The 25,428-nt window shown below is 51.1% G+C and overlaps 1 protein-coding gene across 6 annotated transcripts in view; it reads left to right on the top strand.

Annotated features, from left to right (window-relative positions):
• Positions 1 to 25,428, top strand: part of DNAH2 (dynein axonemal heavy chain 2) — a 158,803-nt gene that overhangs the window by 40,476 nt on the left and 92,899 nt on the right. For all 6 annotated transcript variants that reach the window (XM_053259994.1, XM_053259991.1, XM_053259993.1 and 3 more), the window contains exons 14-19: positions 2,603 to 2,817; positions 2,919 to 3,065; positions 6,347 to 6,503; positions 7,176 to 7,415; positions 7,879 to 8,067; positions 9,181 to 9,328. In XM_053259994.1, coding sequence (XP_053115969.1) covers positions 2,603 to 2,817; positions 2,919 to 3,065; positions 6,347 to 6,503; positions 7,176 to 7,415; positions 7,879 to 8,067; positions 9,181 to 9,328 — 1,096 coding nt within the window. The remainder of the gene's footprint in view (positions 1 to 2,602; positions 2,818 to 2,918; positions 3,066 to 6,346; positions 6,504 to 7,175; positions 7,416 to 7,878; positions 8,068 to 9,180; positions 9,329 to 25,428) is intronic.

Consider the following 25,428-nt stretch of genomic DNA (forward strand, 5'->3'; position numbering starts at 1 on the left):
TGGGAATCTGTTTGCATGTGACTGGCATGCAGCTTCCTCTGTGGTGAGGCTGGTGGAACGTTCTCATGAAGAGAAGAAACTCCACTGTCCGTGGGGCAGGGAGCTTAGAGCAGTGGAATGGGGTTGTCTTAGGCCTGGAGTGCCTGGGCAGAAGAAGCGCAGCTCTTCCACAAGGGGTTTCTTCCATAGGCATGTGCCAAGTGCATGAGCACCTTGACCCTGGCCTGAGCACGAGAGATCATGGGCTGAAATGCCAGTCTAGGGTGACAGTGTTCCTTCTGCATCCATCACCACTTTTCAGACATGGTGCTGCTTGCTCCTGTAGCTCAGGTGGTTGGTCTTTGCAACAGATGACTCGAGGTCAAAGGATGCTTTATCTATATGGGTATGGAACTGAAGTCTTCTCATTTCTGATATGGCCAGTCATTGAGACCCTGAGTTGCCCTTCTTGAGTCAGCAAGAAGAGGGATTCAAATAATGTGGGAGCTGGGTTGGGTTGAGGCACAATCTCTCGCTGTTTCTCCCTGTGGAGGAGTAGCACAACTCCTCTGGTTTTAGGTCCTTCTTGGAGTAGGTTAGATCAGGGGTTTTCAGTCTTGGGTCCCAGATATTGTTGGACTACACCTCCCATCATTCCCAGCCTTTCTGGGGATGATGGGAGCTGTTGTCCAGCAACATCTGGAGACCCAAGGCTGAGAACCCCTAGGGTAGATAGAGGGCATGTACATTCCCACCTCCCTCCAGACAAGAAGTGGGTTGATGTCACATCATTCTGATTAGATGGTGGTGCAGGCAGAGACCAGGAAGGACTAAAGGGCTTCACTCCAGTCATGTCTGTAGAAGGCCAGGAATACATTTGCGAGCTGAGGTGGGGAGATGAGTTGGATTCTAATGCTCACTGCCTGCTGAGCCATCCCTTCTCCATCGGGTCTCTGAAGGCCATCAGCTCTGACCTCTCCCCTCCTTGCGGCGCCTCCTTTTGAATGATGGCTCTCTCTCTCTGTCTCCGGTGCCAGCTGGGTGACCCTCGTGCTGGGGAGATGGGAGTCATGACTGACTCAGGTTTGCTAATGACAAGAGCTTTTGAAAAGCCTTTATCATTCTATTTTGGCACCAATAATTGGCCTGGATTTCTAGGTGACATACGTTGTTTTCTTTATTACACCCACCGGAGAGTGCTTAATGGGCAACCAGAAATATATTTCCTCATTCCATTTGTACCTGCTGTTGTCCAAGCAATGAACTAATGTTCTAGTTGTGCTTGAGACTGGGGGATGGAACCTAGAGGCTGTGGGTTGGAAAAGCAGGTAGGTTCCGCGGCCTTTCTTTCTTTCTATCTATCTAACAAATTTTTATACCTCCCAAAATGCAAGTTCTCTGGGCGGTTTACAAGAAAATAAAAACAACCAATAAAAAGATTAAAACATATCAACAATTAAAATTTAAAAAGTTAAAACTATTAAAACAGTATCTAATTAAATGCCTGGGTGAACAAATGTGTCTTGACTGTAAGAGATGGAGAGGCTCTTATTTCATCAGGAAGTGTGTTCCAAAGCCTCGGGGCAGCAATGGAGAAGGCCCGTCCCCGAGTAGCCCCCAGACGAGCCGGTAGCAACTGCAGACGAACCTCTCCAGATGATCTCAGTGGGCAAGGGTTCATAGCAAAGAAGACGTTCTCTTAAATACCCAGGGCCCAAGCTGCCTACATCCCACCCCCTGAAGAAGAGACAAAAGCTTTGGGTGTTTCTATGTTGTTTGAATCCCACCCACCCCCACACACATTATGCCCTCAGAGTCACCCCTTTTGCTCGTGCAGAGTTTCCCAGCCTTGGGTCTCCAGATGTTGCTGGATTACTGATGGGTGTTGTATACCAACTGTCTCTGGAGACCCAAGGACAGGCAACTCCGCTCTGGTGCAAGGGATGCTTCTTGTGTTGCACTGGTTAAAGTGGTGATTGCCAACCAATGGTGCATGTGTTCAAGACCACCTTTGTGCACCGGGACAGAAACGGCGAATCACTAGAACTTGGGGTCACCCCATGAAATGGATTAGTAGCAGGTTCAGGAGAGACAAAAGGAAACCCTTTCCCCGCACAATTAATCTATGGAATTAGATGCTGCAAGACGTGGTAAGAGAGGCCATTGACTTAGATGGCTTTAAAAGCAAATTCATGCAGGCTGATGGCTGTGGGAATGGCCACATGGACCCTCCATTTTCAGAGGCCATATACCTCTGGATGCTAGTGGCTGGGGAGCAACAGTATAGGTTGCATTGGGTGTGTGAAGGGGGGCTTTTGACATTCTGCCCTGCTTGTGAGCATCCCATTGGCAGCTGACTGGCCGCTGAGGGAAGCAGGAGGCTGGACTAGATGGCCCACTTTGGTCTGATCCAGCAGGGCTGCTCTTATGATCACACTTTAAAAAGACCTGCTTCTGCCAGAGTATTTGCATGTAAAATGGACTGCTCCCTAAACTGGGTGCCTCACTAGTCATCTTCAGAACCGTAGGAGAGAGAGAGAGAAAGGCGTCACTTCTGGCAGCAGACCAAGCAGCCTGCCTGGCACGGCCTCTGAGCAGAGCTCTCTTGCCTTCTCCTCGGCAGTGCCTCACCAAGGCCCACTTCATCCCCCACATCGGGACTGGCGAAGAGAGCTTCCAGACCTACCAGCTGCTGGTGCAGGCCATGGACGAGATTGAGCGGAAGACGTTCCAGGAGTGGACCCAGACCCTGGACAAGGACTGCCTGAAGCGCCTCGACACCCCACTCCTGGTTCTCAGCGCCGAGAAGCCAGGGATGCTGGACATCAATTTTGACAAGTCAGTGGGTGCCTCAGCCCTGGCACCAGGGCACTCCCCAGACCCTGGGGCCCTCCCTCCCTCCCTCCTCACGCTGCCTCTGTGCTTCCTTCCCTTTCCAGGCACTTGCTGAAGTTATTTGTGGAGATCTACTACTGGGACAGGCTGCTCTTTGAGATCCCCCACTACGTGGTGGAGCTCTACGACAGGAAGGAGGACCTGCGCAACCTGCGGGAGAATCTGCTGTTGGTGGCGCGGGACTACAACAGGTGTGCTCTCTGTGGATCCTCTCTGACCCCGCTGGCGCTCTAGTCTGCTTCTTCTCACCAGGGTGCTTGGTACTCTTCTCCCTGGCTGCAGCAGATGGGTCCTCCAATCAGATGGGGCTGTGTCCATGCTTTAGGCCAGGGCAGGCACGGCTGAATGGAGGCCCTTGCCCATGTTTGGACAGCAGTCACCAGAGCTGCCCCTTTGCCCTGCCACTGTGCTGCTCCCTTGTGTTCTGGAGCACTCCCCTTTGCTTGGGTTAGGACTGGATGTTATTTGGAAAGGTAAGTGTTCTCAGCCTTGGGCCCCCAGGTATTGTAGGGCTACAACTCCCATCATTCCCAGCCTCGATGCCCTTCAGCTGTTGTGGCTGGGAGATGATGGGAATTGTAGTCCAGCAACATCTGGGGACTAGTGTTCCCTGTAACAAGGGTTCCTAGATGTTGTTGACTCCAGCTCCCAGCATCCCCAGCCGCCATGGCCTTTGGCTGGGGGATGATGGGAGTTGTCGTCAATAACATCTGGGAGTTGGAAAGCCCTGCATTATGCAAAGGACTGTGTGCGTCTTAATTTCCTGCATATGTTTCTGGCTGTTTGCGTTGCATCCTGATGGCACAAGGGGTGGGCCAATTCAGGCATTGGCTGAGGACCTAAGGTCATCCAAGGGCCCACGGCCAACCCCTGAGGCCCTGGTGGGGAAAGGTGGCAGCTACCTCTGTAGCCTCCGCAACGCATGCCAAGTTGCTGCCATGACCACCAGGGTCGGCCTCCATCGGACCCTTGTGGTGGGAGCTTACCTTAGCAGGGGCAACCCAGGATGCAGCCGTGTTGGTGGCCACCAGCTTCCTGAAATGCCCGCACCCCCAGCGTTCTCTCCAGTGAGGCATTAACAGTTTTCAAAAAGCGGCAGCCACTAGGCACCACCAAGGGGGCCTGCAAAGGCCCATCTGGCCAAGCGCCCCCTTGAGCCTGGAGCCAGACTGAACTGGAGCGCCAGGCTGACTTTGAGCGGGGAGTGCAGAGATGCCACCTTGTGGTGCCAAAGGTCGTGCGTGGGGCCTCCAACTTGCCTCCCCGTACAAATCTCCTTGACAAGCTGGCTTGATGGCCTCTTGCAGCTGTGGGGCCTCAGGAGCCTGCCTCTGTCCTTGAATCTGAAGCAGTCTGTGGAGGTGCCAGTGATGTGCTCCATCCGGGATACTGAGCTGGCTGGGCCAGTTGTTTGGGAGCTCCTTTTGCTTTAGGACTTGGCCCTTCGGGAGGCGCTGAGCTACAGCTAAGGCTAGCAAACTTGCTGGGATGATGTCTGCTCTGCCTGTTGGGCAGACGCGACAAGAGAGAGGAGCCAGATGGTCGGATTCCAGGACCCAGAGAGGCTGGCCGCACATCCAGGTGGGCCAGGAGCCGCTCCCGGGGCCAAAACAGGAAGGGCTTGAGCTCCAGAGCAGCAAACAAGGCTCAGAGGGCTAGAGGCGGGTGTATCGTCAAAGACGGGCAAGGTGCAAGACAAGCAGTCAAGGGGAGGGAAGGAAGGTGCTCAGGCAGCGTCCTCACATTGGAGGCAAGATGCTTAGACTGAGGCGAGGGCTTTATAGGGCCTGGTGTGCCAGGATTGGCCCTTGGGAGTCAGCTGACTGGCTGCCCAGGCAGGCTGGTACTGCAGCCTAGGTGGCGCTGTCAGAGCACAGCCTGCCAGGTTTGCAGCGCAATTGGTGGGCTGCTGGTGCAGGATGGAAGGAGCTGGCACTTGACTGCTGGCTGCCCTGGGTGGAGCTCCCTCTCCAGCATCCTGCCCTACTGGGCAGCGGAGAACTGATGTTGCCTGCCCTGGTTTTCCCAGGAGGGGCACATCCCACTGCTGGAGACTGTCCGTCAAAGGAGAAGGGAGAAGGAGCCTCCTCCTTCCTGTCTGGCTTCTTGTGGGCCGAAGCACAGCCAGCTGGAGTTGCAGCCGTGCTTGCACTGTGCTCCCTCCACTCCCATGGCCACTGGGGGTGCCCCACCTTGGCCCAGCCACAGCCCGACTCCAGCAGGCCCCAGGGATGGGTGGTGGGTACATCGGGAAGCAGGATGTCACCTGCACGGAAGGAGCTCAAACGAGCAATTTGCTTCCTGACTAAGATTTCTGAAGGTGTTGTTTGAGCGGGGAGGGGGGTGGCGGGTGGCAGGCTGTCTTGCTTTGCCACCGCGCGTGTGTGTGGTGTTTTTTTTCCCCCAAGTGTGACACGGAGGCGTTTCTCTGCAGAGAAAGTGTTGTTTGAAACGAGCTTTGTCTTGGCAGCTGTATTTTTATCATGACACAAGTGTAAGCATTTCTTTTGTGCTGGCATTTTTCCACTTGGGAATTAATTGGAGGCCAAGCTGGTGCCGCGGGAGAGAAATCGGCAGCATTCAGTCTGCACCAAACCCCCTGGTTAGCTCAGGGAATTGGAGCTGTCCTGGGCATTTGGCATGTATTCTGATCGCCATTCAGGCACAAAGGCATTCTAAGTGTCACCCCCTTGCACCCCCCAAGTGAATTAATCCAGAATGAAGACCAGCTCCTTGTTCTGTAATTGGACAAGACAGACTCGGAATCTGGTTCACCCTAAACTTGGGCTGCAAAGGTGGGGAAATGAAGAGGGTAAGGCAGTTCACATGAATAATTAGGGTAGGATAAGTGTCCCACCCTAGTTTGGGAGCTGTGTGCACTCCCGTTCTGTGACTGTGTGCAAGAGGGAAAGCACGGTTGGCGGTGTTTGGTGGGGAGCGATCATCGGGGGGGAGAGGAGCTGGGTCAGAGGGTGCTGTCCTACCCAGCTGTCATATCCAAGGGATTGCCATCAGACCCAGCTCCTCTCCCACAGACGACCACTTCCTTCCCCTCCAACTTTGCTCTTTCCCTCACACACAATCACAAAACGGGAGCGCACACAGCTCCCAAGCTAGGGTGGTCCTACCCCAAGTATAATCATGTAAACAATCCTTAAAGGTGGGTGGGGGAATGAAGGTTGCCATGTCAGAAGACTAGGAGTCCAGAAGAGTGGCTCAGAGGTGCAAAGGGGTTGCCATGATCCGTCCTTGTTGGACAGCTGTCCTTGGGGATCTGTGCAAAGCCCCTCTCCAGAAACTGCAATCAGAATGACTGATAACAATCAGATGCATCCAGATGAGCCAACTTTGCAGAATGCCTGTTGGCGGCAACATTTAAGGCGGGACCTGGCTTAGTGGGGGAAGAATGAGTTGGTTCTTGGGCTGAGCCTCATGCCTTTTTGCCCGGTGCTCCACCCTCTCTCCCACCCAGGATCATCGGTATGCTGTCCCCAGAGGAGAGGGGCCTCTTCAGGGAGCGCATCCGCTACCTGGACAGGAAGATCCAACCCGGCCTCAAGAAACTCCACTGGTCCCTCAAAGGGGCGAGCGCGGCCTTCATCTCAGAGTGCCGACTGCACGCCAGTAAGGTCAGGCTTCTTTCTGTGATGGGGAAGGGCTGGACCCCAATGGAAGAGCCCTTGCTTTGCACAAAGAAGGTCCCAGGTTCAGTCCCTGGCAGCAACCCTACCTTTACCTGGAGGGTCGCTGCCAGCCAGAGCAGACACTATTGAGCTTGATGGCCGAAAGTCTGACTTGCACTTCCACCCTGAGTCCCCAGGCCCCCAGACATGCTGTGGTCACTGAGAAGCAGCTAGAATTGAGGGCCTTGCATTGCCTGTGTGACTAAAGGGCTGCAGTGTACTCCATGGCCTGCTGGCAGATCTAGCTTCCCTGCCTGCCTCGTGCCCTTCAGGACAGTGGGGTCGCATGCCTCTGGGAGTCCTCAAGTGTTCAGAGCACTCTTGAGGTATCTTCCCTTGCCTGAGTCAGGGGTTGCCTGCTCCCCTTGGAGGAGTACAGCTTCAAAATCTCCCCTTTCTCTGACGGGGCAGGCAGCATCCCCTCCTGCCTGTGGCCATGTGACTTGGGGTTGCCCCCGTCTCCCTCCCAGCTGCAGGCGTCTCCCCTGAGATTCCTTTCAGCCTGATGCCTCCGGGTCCCTTTTGCAAGCAGAGAGGCTGGCCTGTCAGTGGGGAATGTGGTGGCTCCCCCCATGTTTTCTCTGCTCTGATTTCTCCTCCTCGTGCACGTTCCTTCAGGTGCAGAACATTGTGAATGAATACAAAGCAGCCACCTTGGCCATTGCCCGCCGGGCCCAGCAGATGAGTGAAGCTCTGCTGGTCCGCATCACTGGCAAGAGGGTGTATAATGACCTGGAGTTTGAGGAGGACCAGAAGGAGCACCGGGCCTTGGTGCAGAAGAAGCTGGTCAGCCTGCATGACGACTGCATTGCCATCATGAGGCAGACATATGAAGTCTTCAAGCATGATGGACCAGAGGTGAGGAGGCCCCAAGGTAGCAGCATCTTCCCAATGGGCTTGTCCCTATGCCCAACTTAGTTCAGCATCCATTAGAAGTAACCTAATGATTCTGAAGGGAACTGAAGTGCCCCATGTGTTTATTCCTCCAGTTGTAAACAGGTGGTGCTGTTGCTTTCCTGGTAGCTCTGGTGGGGTGACATTTCAGTGGTTTTTGGTAGGCCACTGGGTTATAATGGTATCCTTGTTGCTAATCTGGGCATGGACACCATTTAGCATCACTGGGGATAATCCAGACCCTGTCGTTTCAAGTGGAAAGGAAACCAAGCTCTATCTGCATTGCCGACATGATGTTTTGCTAGGTGCTTTTTCTGGCAACTCTCATAACTTGCTGTGTGGCTTCCTGGTTTGGATTTTGTCAGAGCTTTCCTGACGTGAGCCGTATCCTGCAGCCTTCCTTCTCCTCTCCACCCTCCCTGCCCAGGTTCAACAGCACTGGTTCAACTACACCATCAAGATGGACAGGATGATGGAGGAGGCCCTGCGGCTGAACATCAAGTGGTCCCTGATGGAGCTTTCCAAGGCGATCAATGGGGATGGCAAGACCAGCCCCAACCCTCTCTTCCGGGTGAAGGTGATCCTGCAGGACAACTACCCAGCCCAGACCCCTTCGGTAAGCCTCTTGGCAACTCCCCTCCATTGCCACTTGGCCCTGGCTCAGTGGTAGAGTGCCTGCTTTGCATGCAGAAGGCCCCAGTTCAGTCCCCGGCATCTCAAGGAGGAGTCGGGTTGGGGAAGATCTTGGCCTGAGACCCCAAAGAGCCACTGCTAGGACCGTCAGACAATACTGGGCCAGATGGATCAACGGTCTGGCCAGTAGCAGCTTGTCCTGATGAGCTGGGGGTGGGGGGCGGAGGCAGCTCGAGTGGCTCCTCTCTCTCCTGCCCTGCCTGAGAGATGCACTCTGCAGGCTGGCCATTTGTTGGATAGAGCTGTGCAACTCTACGTGACAAGTGGCCAGCCTGCAGGTAGCACGAAAGAAAGAAACAACCCGAGCTGCTGCCAGGAAGCAGAGGCAGCTGCGCCTCCTTTGCGCCCCTACCCCCACCCCCGGCTCGTTAGGACAAGCTACTCCTGGATCTGATCTAGTTAACCCTGCAAACTGGGCAAAGAGGCACCGTTTTTTCAAGTAGTGTTTCTCTTTATTGAGCAGGGGGAGAGCAACTGGCCTGATCCATCCCCAGTACAGCATCTCTTATGTTTCTTTTTTAGCTTGTGAGCCTTTGGGGGACAGGGAGCCTGAATGAATGAATGAATAAATAAATAAATAAAATTCTTTATGTAAACACTTTGGAACTTTTGTTGAAAAGTGGTATATAAATATTTGAAAGTGTAGTAGTAGTAGTGGTAAGTGAGCTATGCAAGGCTGCTGAGGCTATGTACCTTACCAGAATCACAGGCGGAAATCAACATCCGCAACTAGAATGCCAAAATCCAGAATTCCAATACCAGGCTGAAAAGAACTGGGGCCAGAAGTGGGTGTGTGTGGAAATAGCGCTCCGTCATCTTTTGGAATGGCATTACTCTAGGTGTGGTACAATTAGCATTTCTAGGCGCTTAATGTGTCAGTTTTTGGTTTGAAAGCCACCTGGGGTTTCACTTCTGCTCAGGCCTTACCTTTACCCTCAGAAGGGCCGGTGTTTTGGGGGGCATGTGTGGTGCTGGCAGCTCCCCTGAGCTGCTGCCCCTTCCTCCAGTCCTGACCCAGCACCTCCTGCTCTCCTAGGTGGAGTTTTCTCCAACGCTTGCCCAGCTGGCCAACATGGTCAACGATATTAGCCTCCACCTGATCAGCAGCATCTCTGTCTTCCGCCACCTCCCTGAGATCCTCGTCCGGCGCAAGTTTACCCGTGACCCCATCTGCATCCTTGTGGGTAAGAAGAAGGCGGCCTCTTTGTCTTGCTCACGCTCTGTGTCCAAAGTTTGGGCTTCTCAGCCTTCCACCTGGTTGTTTCCCACACAGGGCTTTTAGCTTGCATCTCCTCCGGAATGGAGGTGGTACGTTCACATGTCAGCCAGATTGACCCCTGCAAGTCCCTGCAAGCTATTGGGGAGCACTTCACACACGACTCAGGTTTTTCATTGTGTGTTAGAGTTTAGCTCAATTTATACCCAGGGGGGAAAAAATCCAGTCTCAGTTTTGGGGGGCAACTTCGAACTTGCTGTAAAGCCTGCTGTGTGAAAACCGCCCTGGTTTCCTCTCTTGTCTCAAACAGTGGCTGGGTGTGGGTGCTTCAGTGCCAGCGCTGTCCCAAAAGCTTCTTCCTAGGAAAGGAGATTGGGCTGCAGGCAGAGGTGCTCTTACCCCTGGACTTCCGGGCCGAAGTCCAGGGCCTCCACGACTCCAGGAGGCTCCCAAATCCTCTTTAGACTGTCCCAGGTGGTGTGGTCACTCGGCCGAGCATGATGATGCTTAATTTGCAGGAGAGGGGGGCCTCTAGGTTCAGGCTCCAGAATTACCTAGGTGTACCTCTGGCTGCAGGGCCTCTGTGAATAGGCGCACCTTTTTCTACTGCCTGGAGCCGAGGCCATCTCTGAGTGGGGTTATCCTTCCCATGTGCTCCCAGGCAGGACTAATTGAAAATGTTGCTAAGCCTCAAGAGTCCAGACAGGATAACTCACCCAGTTCTTTTAGTCCTGCTGCGTTCCTAGGCAGACATCTTTAACAGCTCTCATGTTAACTATATCTTGGAAATCTATCGTTTGACTATTTTGTTCCTCTTTCATTGTCCTATCTTTAACCTCCATTTAAAAAACCCCACACTTTCCTTCTGTTTTTCCTACTTCAGTTGTCAGTGTGCCTATGGAATGGTGCCAGACTATTAGGCACATCCTACCCCCATGGGGAGCAAACAGAACAGGGTTCCCGCTCTCAACATGAGTGGCGAGATCCTCTCCTCCCGTGGCGCTGCCATTAACGGCTTCGCGGCACGCTCAGAGCAAAATGGAGACTGACACTCCGACCTCCGCTCAGCACGCCAGGGAAACGAGGAGCCAGACAGTATGGGCCAGGCTGCAGCCTCATTCCCACAGCTGCCGAGCACGTCTGGGCAGTTGAACGTCCCGACCGTTCAGAGCACTAACGGTCATGGAGTTTCTGTGGAAAGGTTGGGAACCTGTGCCAGTCAGGGCCACACCTCCCCAACTTCCAATTTACTGCCCATGGACCACCAGGGAGCAGGAGGCGGATCTCGGAGGACAGCTTCGTAGACCGGACAGAGAGAAAGCGCAAATTCATCAGTGGTGAGCTCCTTCCTTAGCGCAGCCTCACAGGCAGCCCCCTCCACAGGTCCTTCCTCAGCCCCGTTAATTGACTTGCCACAGGAGAGTCCCCCTGTGTGGCAAAATGGATAAGGGACACTTTAGCTGTATCGCTGAAGGGAGTGGGACATAAATCCAAACGGGGAAAGAAAAGGGGCGGAGCGGTTTCTTCCACTTCTTTGTCTACTGACTCAGGGGCCTGTTCCCCTCAAAAGGCAAAGAAAAAGACAAGCACATTAAGGGGTCAAGGCTTACCAGGACGTTTATACCCAGGGAGAATGGCAATACTCAGAGGGCGGTTCATTCCTCAGAGGACTCTGGAGGAGATTCTCCAGCCCTACACCTAGCGTGCCAGTTCCTGCTACTTCCAATAGAGGCACTCAAGTAGCTGTTGCAGCTAGGCTGGGGGGGGGGGGCAGTGGCTTTCCACCAGTACAAAATGATATAGATGTTTTAGATCAGAACGTGCCTGCTCTACTTATAGAGGACCCTGCTGGGGACCCAGGGAGGGATCCTCTGGACAAGGAGGAGGAGGAATGGTCAGATGACCAAGAAAATCCTGCCTCTACACTGTCTCAACATTTATTTGCACAGGAAGCTTTTGCACCTCTTGTGCGCAGGGCTGTTAACACATTGGGATTTCAGCCAATAGCTGAATGGTTTTAATGCCGTTTTAAAATATTATTTACAAATGTTTAAATTGTTGTAATGTGTGTCCCCCCCACATTTTTGTCTTAATGAATATTTTACTTTGTTTTTGTTCTGTTGTAGACTGCCCAGAGATGTGGGTTTTGGGCGGTATAAAAATGTTTTTATAAATAAAATAAAATAAAAATAGCCCCTACAGGAACTGATCCCACCTCAAAGGGGACTCTAGTTTTCCCCAAGCAAAAGGGAAAGGCGCTCGAATTACCTCTGCCTGAACTATATGCAGACACGGTTAAGGAGGAATGGCTTTTAGCAGCTTCTAATAGGAGATCCATAGCAGTAGCTAATAAATATTAGCCTCTTTCCAGCAAGAGGCTGCAGATATGTTTACAGTCCCTCCCATGGATGCTCCTGTCATGGCCTTACTAAGTGGCTCATTGTTCCCCAAGGGTGGAGAATCGGCCCAAAATGACAAACGTATAGAGGCTTCATTTAGATGGACAAATGAGGCATTTTCCCTATCTGTTCGGGCCTCAGCAGTGGCATCCATGCTGTCTCGCACCTCTGTAGTGTGACTGGATGATTTAATTCAGGATCCTCCACTTGACATATACAGTCTTAGACATCAACTGATAAAGACACAAAAGGCTCAGGCATTCGTGTCAGACACCACATTAGATGCCATACGATTTTCCTTGCACGCCTCTACGGCTATGGTAGTAGGAAGGCATAATCTTTGGCTGAAATACTGGCCTGTTGATGCAGCTTCAAGGGCTAATCTGGCTGCTGTTCCATTTGATGAGGTGAAACTGTTTGGGGAGGAGGCCCTCAAGGAGATCTTAGTAGAGTCAAAGGAAAAACTTAAGACTATGGCTTTTCCACCAGCTCCACACCACCGACACTTACTTACTTACTTATTTAAAATATTTCTATACCACCTAAAACTTGCGTCACTTCCAATATCAATTTCAACCCTTTTGGTCATTCCAGCCCTCCTTTCGAGGGAGGGACAGAGATTTCAGATCTCAACGCCCTCAATGGAACAGACAAGGGGCAAGAACATCCAGTCAGAACCGCCAAAACTTTTCCAACCAACCCAAAGCTCAAAAACAACAATGACTTGCCTCTGGTAGGACTGGGGGGAAGGGGGTTGTCTTTCAGCTTACGCACAATCCTGGGAATCTACAACCACAGACCAATGGGTATTGAATACAGTTATGACAGGTTACAAAATAGAACTAATAGCAGTTCCCCCCCCAACAGATTCCTACCTGTGCCTCGCTCATGGTGGCCTCTGAAACATCTAGGGCTACTAGAAGCAACCCAACATTTGTTGAGCATAGGGGCGATAGAGTTGGTTCCCTCATCCCAGCAGGGCGAGGGAATTTGCTCAATACTATTTACAGTCCCACGAAAAGACAAGTCCCTCAGGGCGGAGCTGGACTCGAAGTTTCTGAACCATTGGGTTGTAAAACGCAGATTTCACATGGAATTACATCCCCCCCACATGCTCCAAAAGGCAGGAAGTAGTCATACTTGAAGATCCTTAACCCAGTGCATGTGGGCGGATCTCCTCAGTGCTTAAAACAGCTCAAGCTACGGAATGAAAACCACAGAACACAACAGAGAATATACAACAATATACAAACAATAATGCGGAGAAAGACAGAAAAACTGTCCCCCTACAACCAGATCATCAGCTCCAGCCTAACACAACCCGGGCGGGCCTTGGGTGACCTCTTCTACACCAGCCAGAAGACACCTTCACGGTGAGTACCAATGTACCTTTCTCGGCTGGTGTAGGAGGTCACCCAAGCTTGGGACATACCACAGCACCAACCACGGGAGGGAAAATACCCAAGCTGGAGCTACTGACCCGGAAGGACCTGTTGCAGGACCCTCCGACCAAATGCTGCTCTGGCAGCTTCATGTTCATCCAACTTGTAATGCCTTGAAAATGTAAAAGGCAACGACCAAGTAGCCGCCTTGCAAATCTCTTCATGGGACACCGGTGAAGATAACACAGTGGAAGTGGCTGCCGATGTAGTTGAGTGTGCCGTAATCTGACCAGGCACCGAAAGTTTCTGGGCTTCATACAACATCGTAATGCATGAATGAACCCATCGAGCAATAATGGCTGAAGAGACCTTGCATCCCATCTTAGAAGCCTTAAAGGCCACAAAAAGAGCATCTGACTTACGAAAAGCCTGCGTCCGGTTGCACTCCTTCTCTGCAGGGTGACGAGCATCCGGACAAAAAGAAGGTAATTAAATGACCGCCTCACGATTAAACTGAGACTTTACCTTAGGGATAAACGAAGGATCCGGGATAAGTCTCACAGAGTCCTTAGAGAAATTACACAAATTACTCTGAACTGACAGAGCCTGCGATTCAGAAACCCTCCTGGCTGATGTTACAGCTACTAAAAAGGCCACCTTCCAGGACAGCATCTGCAATGATACAGATCAAAGTGGTTCAAATGGCGGAAACTGCAGACCCCACAACACAATATGCAAATCCCATGACGGAAAACAATGGCAGACCAGAGGAGACAACAAAGCTGCCCCCCTCAAGAACTTGCGTAGAAGAGGGTGCCACGCCTGAACAAACGCTGATGAGGAAACAACATCTGGATCAAGCACGCCGCCTGGTGTTTAAGCGTGTTGGGTTTCAGACCAAGCGCAAGGCCATCCTGAAGAAAAACCTAGTAATCCCCTCGACCTGAACTTGTCCAGCTGCAGGGAGAGCTTTGCTGTCCAGCGCAGAAAACTACGCCAAGTCGATTGGTAAATCTTGTTGGCTGAACACTTTCTAGATGCAAGGATGGTAAATCGGACCTTGACACAGCAGAACTGGATGGTCTGGCAAACTGAGTGGATGACCTACGGTCAAGTCGACGATCTCAGAAAACCAAGGCCCTCTGGGCCAAAAAGACGCAATCAATATCAGGGATGCCCGGAAACCCCGCAGCTTCCTGAGGCAACGGGAGAGCAGCGGCACTGGAGGAAATGCATTCAGCAGACACGGACGCCATGGCACCGATAGCGTATCCGTCTCCTCTGCCCCCAACATCGGGCAACGTGAGTAAAACCTCTGAATCTTGGCATTCTGAGGATATGCAAACAAGTCTATCTGGGGACACCCCAGCTGCTCTGTCAGCCACCTAAATACTTGAGGGTGCAGGCCCCATTCTGCCGGCTGGATCTCCTGCCGTCTTAGCCAATCTGCCCGAACATTGGAAATTCTGTTTACATGATGGTCCAGAATGGATATTAAGTTGTTCTGTACACATTAAGATATTCCTTCCCTTCACCAAGGGCGTGAAGGCTCTTAGGGCCAGAAAGACAGCCCACAGCTCGAGCCAGTTTATGCTATGGAGCAACTCTACCACCGACCAAAGCCCCTGGGCAGAACTGTTCCAACAGTGAGCCCCCCAGCCCGATAGACTGGTGTCCGTCGTGACCATCACTCTCTCGGGTTCTATGAACAGCTTGCCCTTGTCTAGGTTCCCCGGGCCGTCCAACGAATCGACTCGCGAAGAGACACCTAGAGAGGAATGTTCTTGTCACGTTTGAGGGCAATCCTGTGCTGGTAAAGGAGGAAACCCCACTGTAACTGGCGTAGATGAAAACCTCGCCCAAGGCACCGAGTCCATAGCCGTCACCATGAGACCCAACAAACTTGCTAGATTGAGAAGGCTGGCCCACAGTCTCGAAGCAATCACACGAGCCAGTGACGTTAAGACCTCCATCCGATCCTGTGGCAGAAACAGTTTGCCTACTGAGGTGTCCATTACCATGCCCAAATGACGAAGGCTCTGTGTGGGCATCAGGTGACTCTTGCCCACATTTATCAGAAACCCATGCGCACGTAACACAGACATTGTTCTGGACAGAGCCGACTGAACTGCCCCTTCTTGAGCAAGTTGTCGAGGTAACAATACAGGTGGACCCCCTCAGTGCATAAAGTGGCCACTAGCAGACTAGAACCTTCATAAAAACTTGGGTGGCTGATGAGAGACCAAAAGGAAGGGCTCTGTACTGATAATGCCTCCCCATGTAGCAGAAGTGGAGTATATGTCGACTGCGTGGATGAATGGGGATGTGTAAATACGCCTCCTGGAGATCTATTGAAGTCATGTAGTCCCCCATCTACAATGCCTCTGAGATGGTACAAAGGGTTTCCATCCTGAACCTCCTTTTTATCACAAAACGGTTGACTGGGCGTAGGTTGAGAACTGCCCTGGCCGATCCGTCCTTTTTTGGCACCGTAAAATCACAGAATAGATGCCTTTGCCTCTCTGAAGAGGTGGGACCTCCTCTATGGCCCCTATAGCCACCAGATACTGAATGGCCATGGACAACCCCTTGTGCTTTTCCGGTTTCCCAGATCTAGGGGTAAGGAGGAATCTGTTTCCTGGGGGGCTGGCCAGCTCCACTTCGTACCCGTGTAGGCTAATGGAAAGAACCCACCTGTCGATGGATTCTTTCCAAAACAGTCCAAATGGCAGACCCCCACTTTGCCTGAGTGGGAGTCAGAACTGCTGCTTGGGGGCCCCGCTGCTGGTTTCCGAGAGACTGATGGTTCTGCTGAGTGCACCCTTGCCTGCCTTGGCCTCTGGATCTGTTCCACTGCGATCAAAAAGGCCTAAAAGGCTCCCTCTGACAAACTGAGGTCTAAATGCCCTGAAGGTTTGCATCGGTCTATGATTAAAACTCTTGTCCTTCTTCCTAGGAGCTGATGGCAGAGCCCTGCGGTTATCCTTAGTTTCAATGAGGACCTCTTTCAGGGCCTCATTCCCAATTAGCTTTCCCCCCAGCATAGGGAACAGCAGCTAATTTAGCCCTAGACGTATTATCAACTTCCAAAATTTTAGCCATATGTTGCGTCTTGCCAGGACACCTGCACTGACCGCACGTGCCGAGAACTGAACACTGTCCAGAGTAGCATCCGCTGAAAAGGCAGCCGCCCTCTGCAGACGAAGTAGCTTATGCCACATCTTAGACTGATTAGTGGGAGGGTCATTGGGTAACTCGCCAACCCACAAGACTGATGCTCTAGACACCAAGGACAAGCTTGGGTGACCTCTTCTACACCAGCCAGAAGACACCTTCACGGTGAGTACCAATGTACCTTTTCACATGGAATCTTTGCCCATAACAGAGGCTCTGCAACACCCAGACCTGCTAACATCAACAGTTTTAAGGAAGCATATTTGCATGTGCCAATACATCCCAAAAGTCGACACTTGCTACGATTCAAGTACAGAGGAATTCATTATCAATACAGGACCCTTCCGTTTGGGCTCTCATTGACCCCACATGTATTCACAAAGGTGCTGGTGCCAGTAATCGCACACCTGAGACTGCAGGGCATATGCATCTCCGCGTATTTAGATGATCTCCTTTTGAAGTCTCCGTCAATACTGGCAGCCTCAAAGGACCTACATATAACCCTGCAGACAGTGGAACAACACGGGTTCCTTATAAATGTGGGGGAAAGTCACTTAGAACTGTCTTATCGATTATCACACCTGGGTGTCCAAATAGATACTCAGAGAGACAGGTTGTTTCTTCCATGGAAGTGGATGCAAACCCTACAGCAGGCGGTGACAACAGTCATGTCAACTGGGCAGGCCAGGCTACTAGACTTAGCCCGTCTTCTAGGACTAATGGTGGCATCTCTGGATTCCGTACCATGGCCAGGTATCACCTGAGACCTCCAGTGGTTCCTGCTTCCATTTCAGAGGCCTATTGCATGGAACGCCAACTTCACAGTATATGTACCCCCACAGGTCTTACAATCACTACAGTGTTGGATGATAGATTACCACCTGCAGAAGGGGAATCAGTTCCTTGACCCACTCCAGGTCTTAATAACAACAGATGCCAGCAAGATGGGGTGGGGGGCACATTGTCAACGCAGATTGGCGCAGGAATGATGGTCCAGGATGATGTCACTTTACAGCATAAAATGTTTAGAACTGAGGGCCATTCACTTGGCATTGTTGTCATTCCAGAGTTTAATTTGCCACAAACACGTGTTGATCAGGAGCGACAACACGACTGCGAAAGCCAACATAAACAGACAAGGCAGAACCAGGTTGTGATCACTACAGTTGGAGGCAGTATTGATTATGAGTTGGGCAGAAAGCAACCTGGCTTCAATCATGGCTCACTATGTCCAGAGAGATCTCAGTTCAATTGTGGACTGGCTGAGTGAAGAGCAGCTGTTACCATGGGAGTGGACTCTCAACTCCTGGGTATTCAGAAGGATCACAGAGTGCTTTGGGAGTCCACAGGTTGACCTGTTTGAATCAGCTCTCAATACTCAACTTCCCATGTTCTTCACTCATTTTCCATGTCCACAAGCAGAGGCAGTGGACGCTTTATTGATGGATTGGCCACCGGGCCTTCTGTATGCTTTCCTGCCAGCTCCACTTCTCACATGCTTTCTCTGCAGAGTTTGAATACTCAGAGCCCAGGTAATCCTGGTAGCCCCATACTGGCCCAGGAGACCATGGTTCTTCGACGTGGTCTCTGTCTTCTACACAAATGGGCTATGCGCCTGCGCAGAGACCACGTCGGAATCTAACAAGCTCGATTTCTCCTGCTTTTGACGGTAACCCTGCCCACAGCTGCTATATACGGCTGCGCCACTCCTCATCCCCTCAGTCTTTCTTTGCGCTTCAGCGAACACTGTGAGTCTTTCAGCTCCACAATCTGTTGGATTAAGCCTATCCTGGTTGTTTTTTCTGCTGTTTCTTCATTCTTTAAGTTTATTTTCTTTCGTGCAGTGGCGTTTTTTTCTGTGCATTGTGTTTTATTTCTTCGGTTCTTCCCTTGAGTTCCATTCCCAGCTGGGACAGAGTGTGGTGGCTGGCTGGCCTTCGGCGTGCATGCCGGGCACGGAAAACTTTAAGAAGTGTGTTACTTGTGGAGCTAAGTTCCCCTCCCCCGATACGCACTGAGAGTGCTTCCTATGCTTAGGGGAGTCCCACGTAGTCGAAACCTGCTCGCATTGCCAGAAGTTTACTAAGCAGGCTCGACGTAATAGGGCCTCTCGCTTGTGCGTGGCCCTTTGGGATTTGGCAGCCTTCGGGAGCCTTACAGCTAAAAAGGTCTCTCGGAATGGCCGCCTTGGTATCGGCGGACCGACTGGCTGTCCACACTGGAGAAATCGAATCTTCAATCCCGATACCAGGACCGGCAGTGTTACAAGTGGCTTCGGTGTTGGAGGACAGGGTGCGCTCGGAAGAGCTCCCCTCCTATCAGCCACAAGTGACTTCTTGTCCTTCACCCTCATTGGAACTACAACCAAAGGCTAAGAAGAAGCGGTCTAAGGCGACCAAGATCTCGTTGGAAGGCCTGGAGCAGCCTCCTCCTCCAAAGAAGAAAGTGTCGAGCGCTCCGACTTCCTCAGGTTTGGCCTGTAAGAAGGCTAAAGCCATCCAGCAAGAGAGGCTGGTTTCCCCTGAACCGCCAGAAATCTTCGATGTGGCAGCAGCAGGGGATCGGGATGATGATTCTTTGGAAGAGGGTGTGTATTCCCCCCCTAGATTTTATGAACGCTCTTCGTGGCTTCCGCGTCACCGATCCCCTCTGCATCGATACCAAGAGGATCGCCCCTTGCCTGACCATCAGGATGCTTCCTGTGGGTACTGGGATCGGTACCAAACTCTGGACAATCGTTCCCCTTTGATGACCACGGAGTATGCGTATAACTCGTGGCCTCCGGACTATGGTTCATATGACCGGTATCATTCAGATAGCATATTTTATCATGCAGGCTACGCCAGGCCGCAATATGGACCATGCTGTTCAAAGTACAAAGTTCTTTATTTGCGACCCAAGGTCAGCATAATATAACATAAACAAAACATCTCATAACACAGAAGGATACAGTTGGGAAAAGGAAATATGTAAATATGTAGATAAATATCCACAAATAAATAATCAGTAAAATTTTAAAATTAATCAGAGACAAGCTCGCTGCCGTAACAATACTGCAATAAAACAGAATTTGGCCACCTTAAAGGTGACATCAAAAGTTCTATCCGCAAGAAGATAGGAAACAAAAAAATCTCCTTAGCAACCTGGGAAGGGTGTCAGAAGAGGAGTTAATAAGGAATATCTTAAATCTCTATATAATGGACAGTGCAACAAAACATGTTGGGTGGATTCGACTTCCCCCATACTACATGGGCATAATCTCTTCTCCCTAGGAATCCCCAGAAACCTCCCCGAGAGCACCGCTGAAGGTAACATATCATGTCTTGCTCTGAAAAAGGACCTCTGGTAGCACGTCATGCTCAAGGCATTCAAATAAGCAGCAGGGCCCCAACTAGAACTGCTCAAACCCAGCCTCCTTTTAGTACAATCAGGGATTCGGGAGAATTCTTGTTGGATTTCAAAGTCCAAGAGTCTTTGTTTCAGGATCTGCCTAGCCTGGTCGTGACTTAACAGGACCAGGTAGTCCATAGACAGACCCAAGGACACAATTTTGTCCTGAATAGCCTGGGCCCAAGTGGGCTGGAATACATCAGCCAAGATAAGAGAAATCCATCCTTGGGCGGCGGGGCAGGATCTGACTTTGAGCCAAGAGGCCAAAATAGACAACCAGGCCCAGACCTCTATCTTCAGAACACCCAACTCAAACCTTAAGCACGCTGTTTGGAGGACTGAGCTTAAGGTCAACCCTCGCTTCCTAGACCGGAGAAGGCCCCTCCCTTGCACTCGGTGGCTCACCCACGTTCCCGCTTTCCACATTGTTTCCCTTGGGATCGATCGGATTGTGCAGCGCTGGCTTTACCCGCGTCAACAGAGTACCACGAGTTGGTGCTGGTTTTGGAGCCTAGTTCTCCCCCGGGCTCAGCTCCTGCGACCTAGGAGCTGTCCCTTCCCTTACAGCCTGAATTGGGCAGTGAGGATAGTTCCTCGGACTCAGAGGATGCTTCCTTGGGATCGTCGCCCCTCACTATTCACTCGGATTCAAAGCTGGTGTCCCCCTCGGAAGACCTGAAACTCTATACAGCCTATGTGACTCGTATGCCTTCCGCTTTGGGGGTGAACTTGGGTAACCCTCAAGAGAGTGAATTGCACCCGCTGTTTAGCCTGATTGACTCTGATGCCAAGGTCCCACCGGCTTTGCCGTTTAACCCAGCACTGTTGTAGATGGTGACAGCACATTGGAAAAGACCTAACACGCTTTCCCAGCCTAATCCGCACCTTGAAAATTGTTATAGGGTTCTGTTTCAAGAGACACAGCCTTTTTGAAGAGTCACCTGGTCCCTAACTCTATTGTGGTGGAGGTTTCTCTGCAATGGTATCTGGGACATGGCCAATCTGCCCCGAGTGATAAAGAAGGCAAAAAGTTGGACTCCTTGGGGAGAAGATTTTATTCTGCTGCTGCCTTACATTCCAGGGTGGCCAACTACCAGGCCTACAATGCCCGGTATAATCATAATCATCCAGAGGAGTAGAACCATCACATCAATTACTTGGAGCTGTTGGCGATTTTCAATGTGCTCAAAGGGTTTCTGCCCCTGTTGCAGTGGAGGTCATAAGAACATAAAAACAGCTCTGCTGGATCAGGCCCAAGGCCCAAATAGTCCAGCATACTGTTTCACACAGTGGCCCACCAGATGCCACTGGAAGCCACAGGCAGGAGTTGAGGGCATGCCCTCTCTCCTTCTGTTACTCCCCTGCAACTGGTACTGATTTGGCCACCTCGCTGCTTACTCCTGCTTCTAGATCATTTATGAATAAACTATAAAGCACCGGTCCCAGTACAGATCCCTGGTGGACCCTACTTCTTACTTCCCTCCATTGTGAAAACTCTCCATTTATACCTACCCTCTGTTTCCTGTCTTTCAACCAGTTAGCAATCCACACATGTACTTGTCCCCTTATCCCATGACCGCTAAGTTTCCTCAGGAGTCTTTGAAAAGGAACTTTGTCAAAAGCTTTTTGGAAGTCCAGGTAGACTATGTCAACTGGATAACCTTTATCCACATACTTGTTGACACTCTCAAAGAAGTCCAAAAGGTTGGTGAGACAAGATTTACCTTTGCGGAAGCCATGCTGGTTCACTCCCAGCAGAGCCTGTTCTTCTATGTGCTTTACAATTTTATCCTTGAGGTCGGTTCTGGTCCAGACCGACAACACATTGGCGAAAGCCTACCTGAATCGCCAGGGCGGTACCTCTTCAAGGAGTCTTTTGGGACTGTCCCTAGAGCTGTGGTATTCGTGCCTGGACAACGGGGTGTCACCACAGGCAGTGCATATTCAGGGTGCCCTGAATGTGCAGGCCGACGCTCTGAGCAGAGAGAGTGTGGTCTCCCACAAGTGGATGCTGCATCAGGGGGTTTTGAGGGACATCTTTGCAGACTGGGGTGTTCTGGCTCTGGACATATTTGCCTTGCAGAACAATACTCAGTGTCCTCTGTATTGCTCCAGGGGGGGCTTGGGCGAGGGGTTTATGGGGGATACTTTCGTTCAGTCCTGGACAGGCCCACTCCTGTATATGTTTGTCCATTCCCTCTCATTCCCAAGGTCCTGAACAAGTTGAGAGTGGATCGGGCCTGGGCTATCCTGATTGCCCCGTGGTGTCCCAGGAGACCCCGGTTTCTGGCTCTGGTGCACCTGGCGCTCGACTGGAGGCATCTCCCTGTTCAGATGGACCTGTTGTCACAGAACGGGGGAGGGTGTTACACCCGGATATTCCATCCCTCCACCTAACTGCATGGAGGGTCCTCCTGCCTTCCCCTTGAGACTGCAAAAAGTGTTGGTGGTAGCTAGGAAGCCATCTACAAGGAAGTCCTATGACCACAAGTGGACACGGTTTAGGTCATTTGCAGACCTGCAGGGGTTTGATGTGAACAATCTGTCCATTCAGGACATTTGTAATTATCTTCTCTCCCTTAAAGAGTCTGGGTTGAAGCTTGCTTCTGTTAAAGTATATTTGGCTGCCGTTGTGGCATGTTCTCTCTCGGACCGGGCCTCTTGGTTCAGAGAGCCGGTGGTTAAATGTTTCCTTAAGGGTTTGACACACTTATACCCCAATGACCCTGTTATGGCCCCGGCCTGAGATCTGTCTGTTGTTCTGGCCGTTCTTCTCAGGCCGCCCTTCGAGCCTTTGGCTTCTATTGACCCTCGTCTATTGACTTGGAAGGTCACCTTTTTGGTGACAGTTACCTCCGCCAGGAAGGTTAGTGAGTTGTGGGCCCTGCGGGCTGACCAACCGTACCTGCAGTTCCATAAGGACAAGGTTGTGCTCAGGATGGATGTCAAGTTCCTGACTAAGGTGCTGTCCATGTTTCATCGTTCGTCCCCACTCACTTTGCCTGTGTTCTTTCCAAATCCTTCATTGGATGCGGAGAGGCAGTTACACTGTTTGGATGTGCTTAGGGCTGTTTCCTTTTATGTGTAGAGATCTGCTGAATGGAGGAAGTGTCTCCCCTTGTTTGTCCTGTATGATGGGCCTAGAAAGGGACTTCAGGTATTGGCCCAGTCCATGACCAGGTGGATAGTCTCCACTATTGAGTTGTGTTATCAATTGGCACATAAGCAGTTGCCTTCTACTATAAAGGCTCACTCTGTGAGGTCTATGGCGGCTTCTATGGCCTTTGATTGGGCAGTCCCGTTGGACACTATATGCTGCACAGCTACTTGGGCTTCGCCTCATTCATTTATTCAACATTATGCTATTGATGTTAGAGCACGTAATGGTGCTGTATTTGGCAGGAGTGTCCTGCAGTCCATTTTCGGTTGATATGCCTGTCTTGAAATAAAGATTTTCCTGGTTGTTTACCTATTGACTATGTTTTCCTGCCTCCTTGGGTCCTTGCTTGTTATGCGCCCATTTGTGTAGAAGACAGAGACCACGTTAAAGAACTACAGGTTACTCACCTGTAACTTTGGTTCTTCTAGTGGTCATCTGTACTTCTACACACCCTCCCGTCCTCCCCGCAGGGTTCACTGAAGCTTGACTCTGTGACTGAGGGGATGAGGAGTGGCGCAGCCGCATATAGCAGCTGGAGGAGGGGTTACCGCCAAAAGCAGGAGAAATCGAGCTTGTTAGATTCCGACGTGGTCTCTGTGCTGGCTCATAGCTAATTTTGTAGAAGTACAGATGACCACTAGAAGAACCAACGTTACAGGTGAGTAACCTGTAGTTTGCGAAACTCTTTTACATGGCCACACAAGAACCATGGTTTCTACCAGTATCTCCAGTCATCAGAGACCAGTAGAGCATCACGATCCAGGCTGGTTACAGATAGCTTCCTGGAAACTGAGTGGAGAATGTTAAGACAGCACGGATATACAGGTAGGGTCTTGGCTACCATGTTAGTTTCTACAAGGGACTCTACTAAGCGCATTTGATTTATTTTATTTGTTTGTTTGTTTGTTTGTTTAATTGATCAAATTTGTACACCTCCCTAAATTTTCATCTAATTTACCAGTGCACATGGAGGGCCTTCCTTCATTAGTTGGCTAGACACTCGGTTCCTCATGGCACAGTGAACATGAAACACCTTCTAGCCTTCCTCCAGGAGAGCTTGGACAAAGGACTCAAGGCTAATACATTGAAACGCCAAGCAGCATCCCTAGTAGGCTTAATCTTGGGGATCACTAAGGAGGAAATACACAACCATCCTCACCCTAAGAGGAGCAACGCTTCTATCTCCTATGGTAATACATAGGTTTCTGTCTTGGGACTTGCATACAGTCCTCAGAGCACTGCAAGAATTTAGTTTGAACCCATTCATGCCATTCCCTTGCAAATCCTTTCATTCAAAATGGCCTTTTTAATAGCAGTGACTTCTGGGCTCAAAATCTCAGAGCTGCATGCCTTGTCCACCCACAGGAATCTCTGCATATTCTCAGCTGACGCTGTGCGACTGATACCACACCCCTTCTTCAGACCTAAGGTGTCTTCCTCGTTTCACCATTCACAGGACGTTCTCTTGCCATCATTTTGCCCTAATCCGGTGCACACAAAAGAAAAGGCATGGCACAAGTTGGATGTTAGAAGATGTCTTAAAATGTATTTAAAATGCACAGAGGGTTTTAGGTGTACAGAGGCTCTATTTGTCAGTTTTCTACCAGCATCTATGGGAAGCCAGGTGTCAGCATCAACAATTGTGAAATGGATATATGCCTGTATTCTTGTTAATGTATGAATCTCTACGTTTGTGCTCACCTGAGCACATACTGGCACATTCCACAAGGAGTTGGGAGGGTCAGCAAGAGGAATGAGCGGATTGGACCTTTGAACCCCTCTGAATCCCCCCAAAATTAAGGGGGACCCCCCAATAACTAAAAATCTCATCAAACCGTGGATATTTGGGTTGCGGTTGGCGAGACTGGTCACAATTTACCAGTTGCAGATATTCAAAACCGTGGCTGGCGAGGTCTGACTGTTCTGTGTTTTTCCTACTACCGCTTCCCCCCACTGTACTTCCTCTGAGACCATGCAATGGGCAACACCTATGCCCTCTCTCTTGGAGGACTCTGAACCCATGGCCATGAGGGGACGAATGTGCAGAAGGGACCGTAACCAAACAGCCCGCACAAGGACACGCCATACCGCCTCCCAGGAGTAGCCCCGATGCACGCAGAGGCATTTCTATCCCTCCTGCACAGACTCCTCATCCAGGAGAGCCTGGCTATAACAGAGGCACAAACTTCACCAGAGAAGGACTCCTCACCACCTTGAAGAACCTCCCCGATCACTGTTCAGGTGCTGATGCACTGGGAGCTGGAGCACGCAGAGCCGCTCATTGTGGACCGGGCTTCTCCCACTACCCATGAGCCCTGGCTACCGATTGAGGTAGAGCCCTTGCTGGTGCCAAATGAGGGCAGGCTGCAGCCCCAATCCCACGGGGAACAGATGCCAGCGCTCCTGCCACTCCGCCACCTCTACACAGGACATAATAGTGAGTATGCTGGTGGTCCTGTGCTCCCCTCTGCCCCCGACCCTCCCGCTGCAGGACTTAGAGCAAGGCGTGCCTGGCCCCATCTTGAACATTGCCATCCCTGTACGGAGACCATTTACCCCAGGA

This window comes from Hemicordylus capensis, chromosome 6 (genome assembly GCF_027244095.1).
Source record: "Hemicordylus capensis ecotype Gifberg chromosome 6, rHemCap1.1.pri, whole genome shotgun sequence".
Lineage (NCBI taxonomy): Eukaryota > Metazoa > Chordata > Lepidosauria > Squamata > Cordylidae > Hemicordylus > Hemicordylus capensis.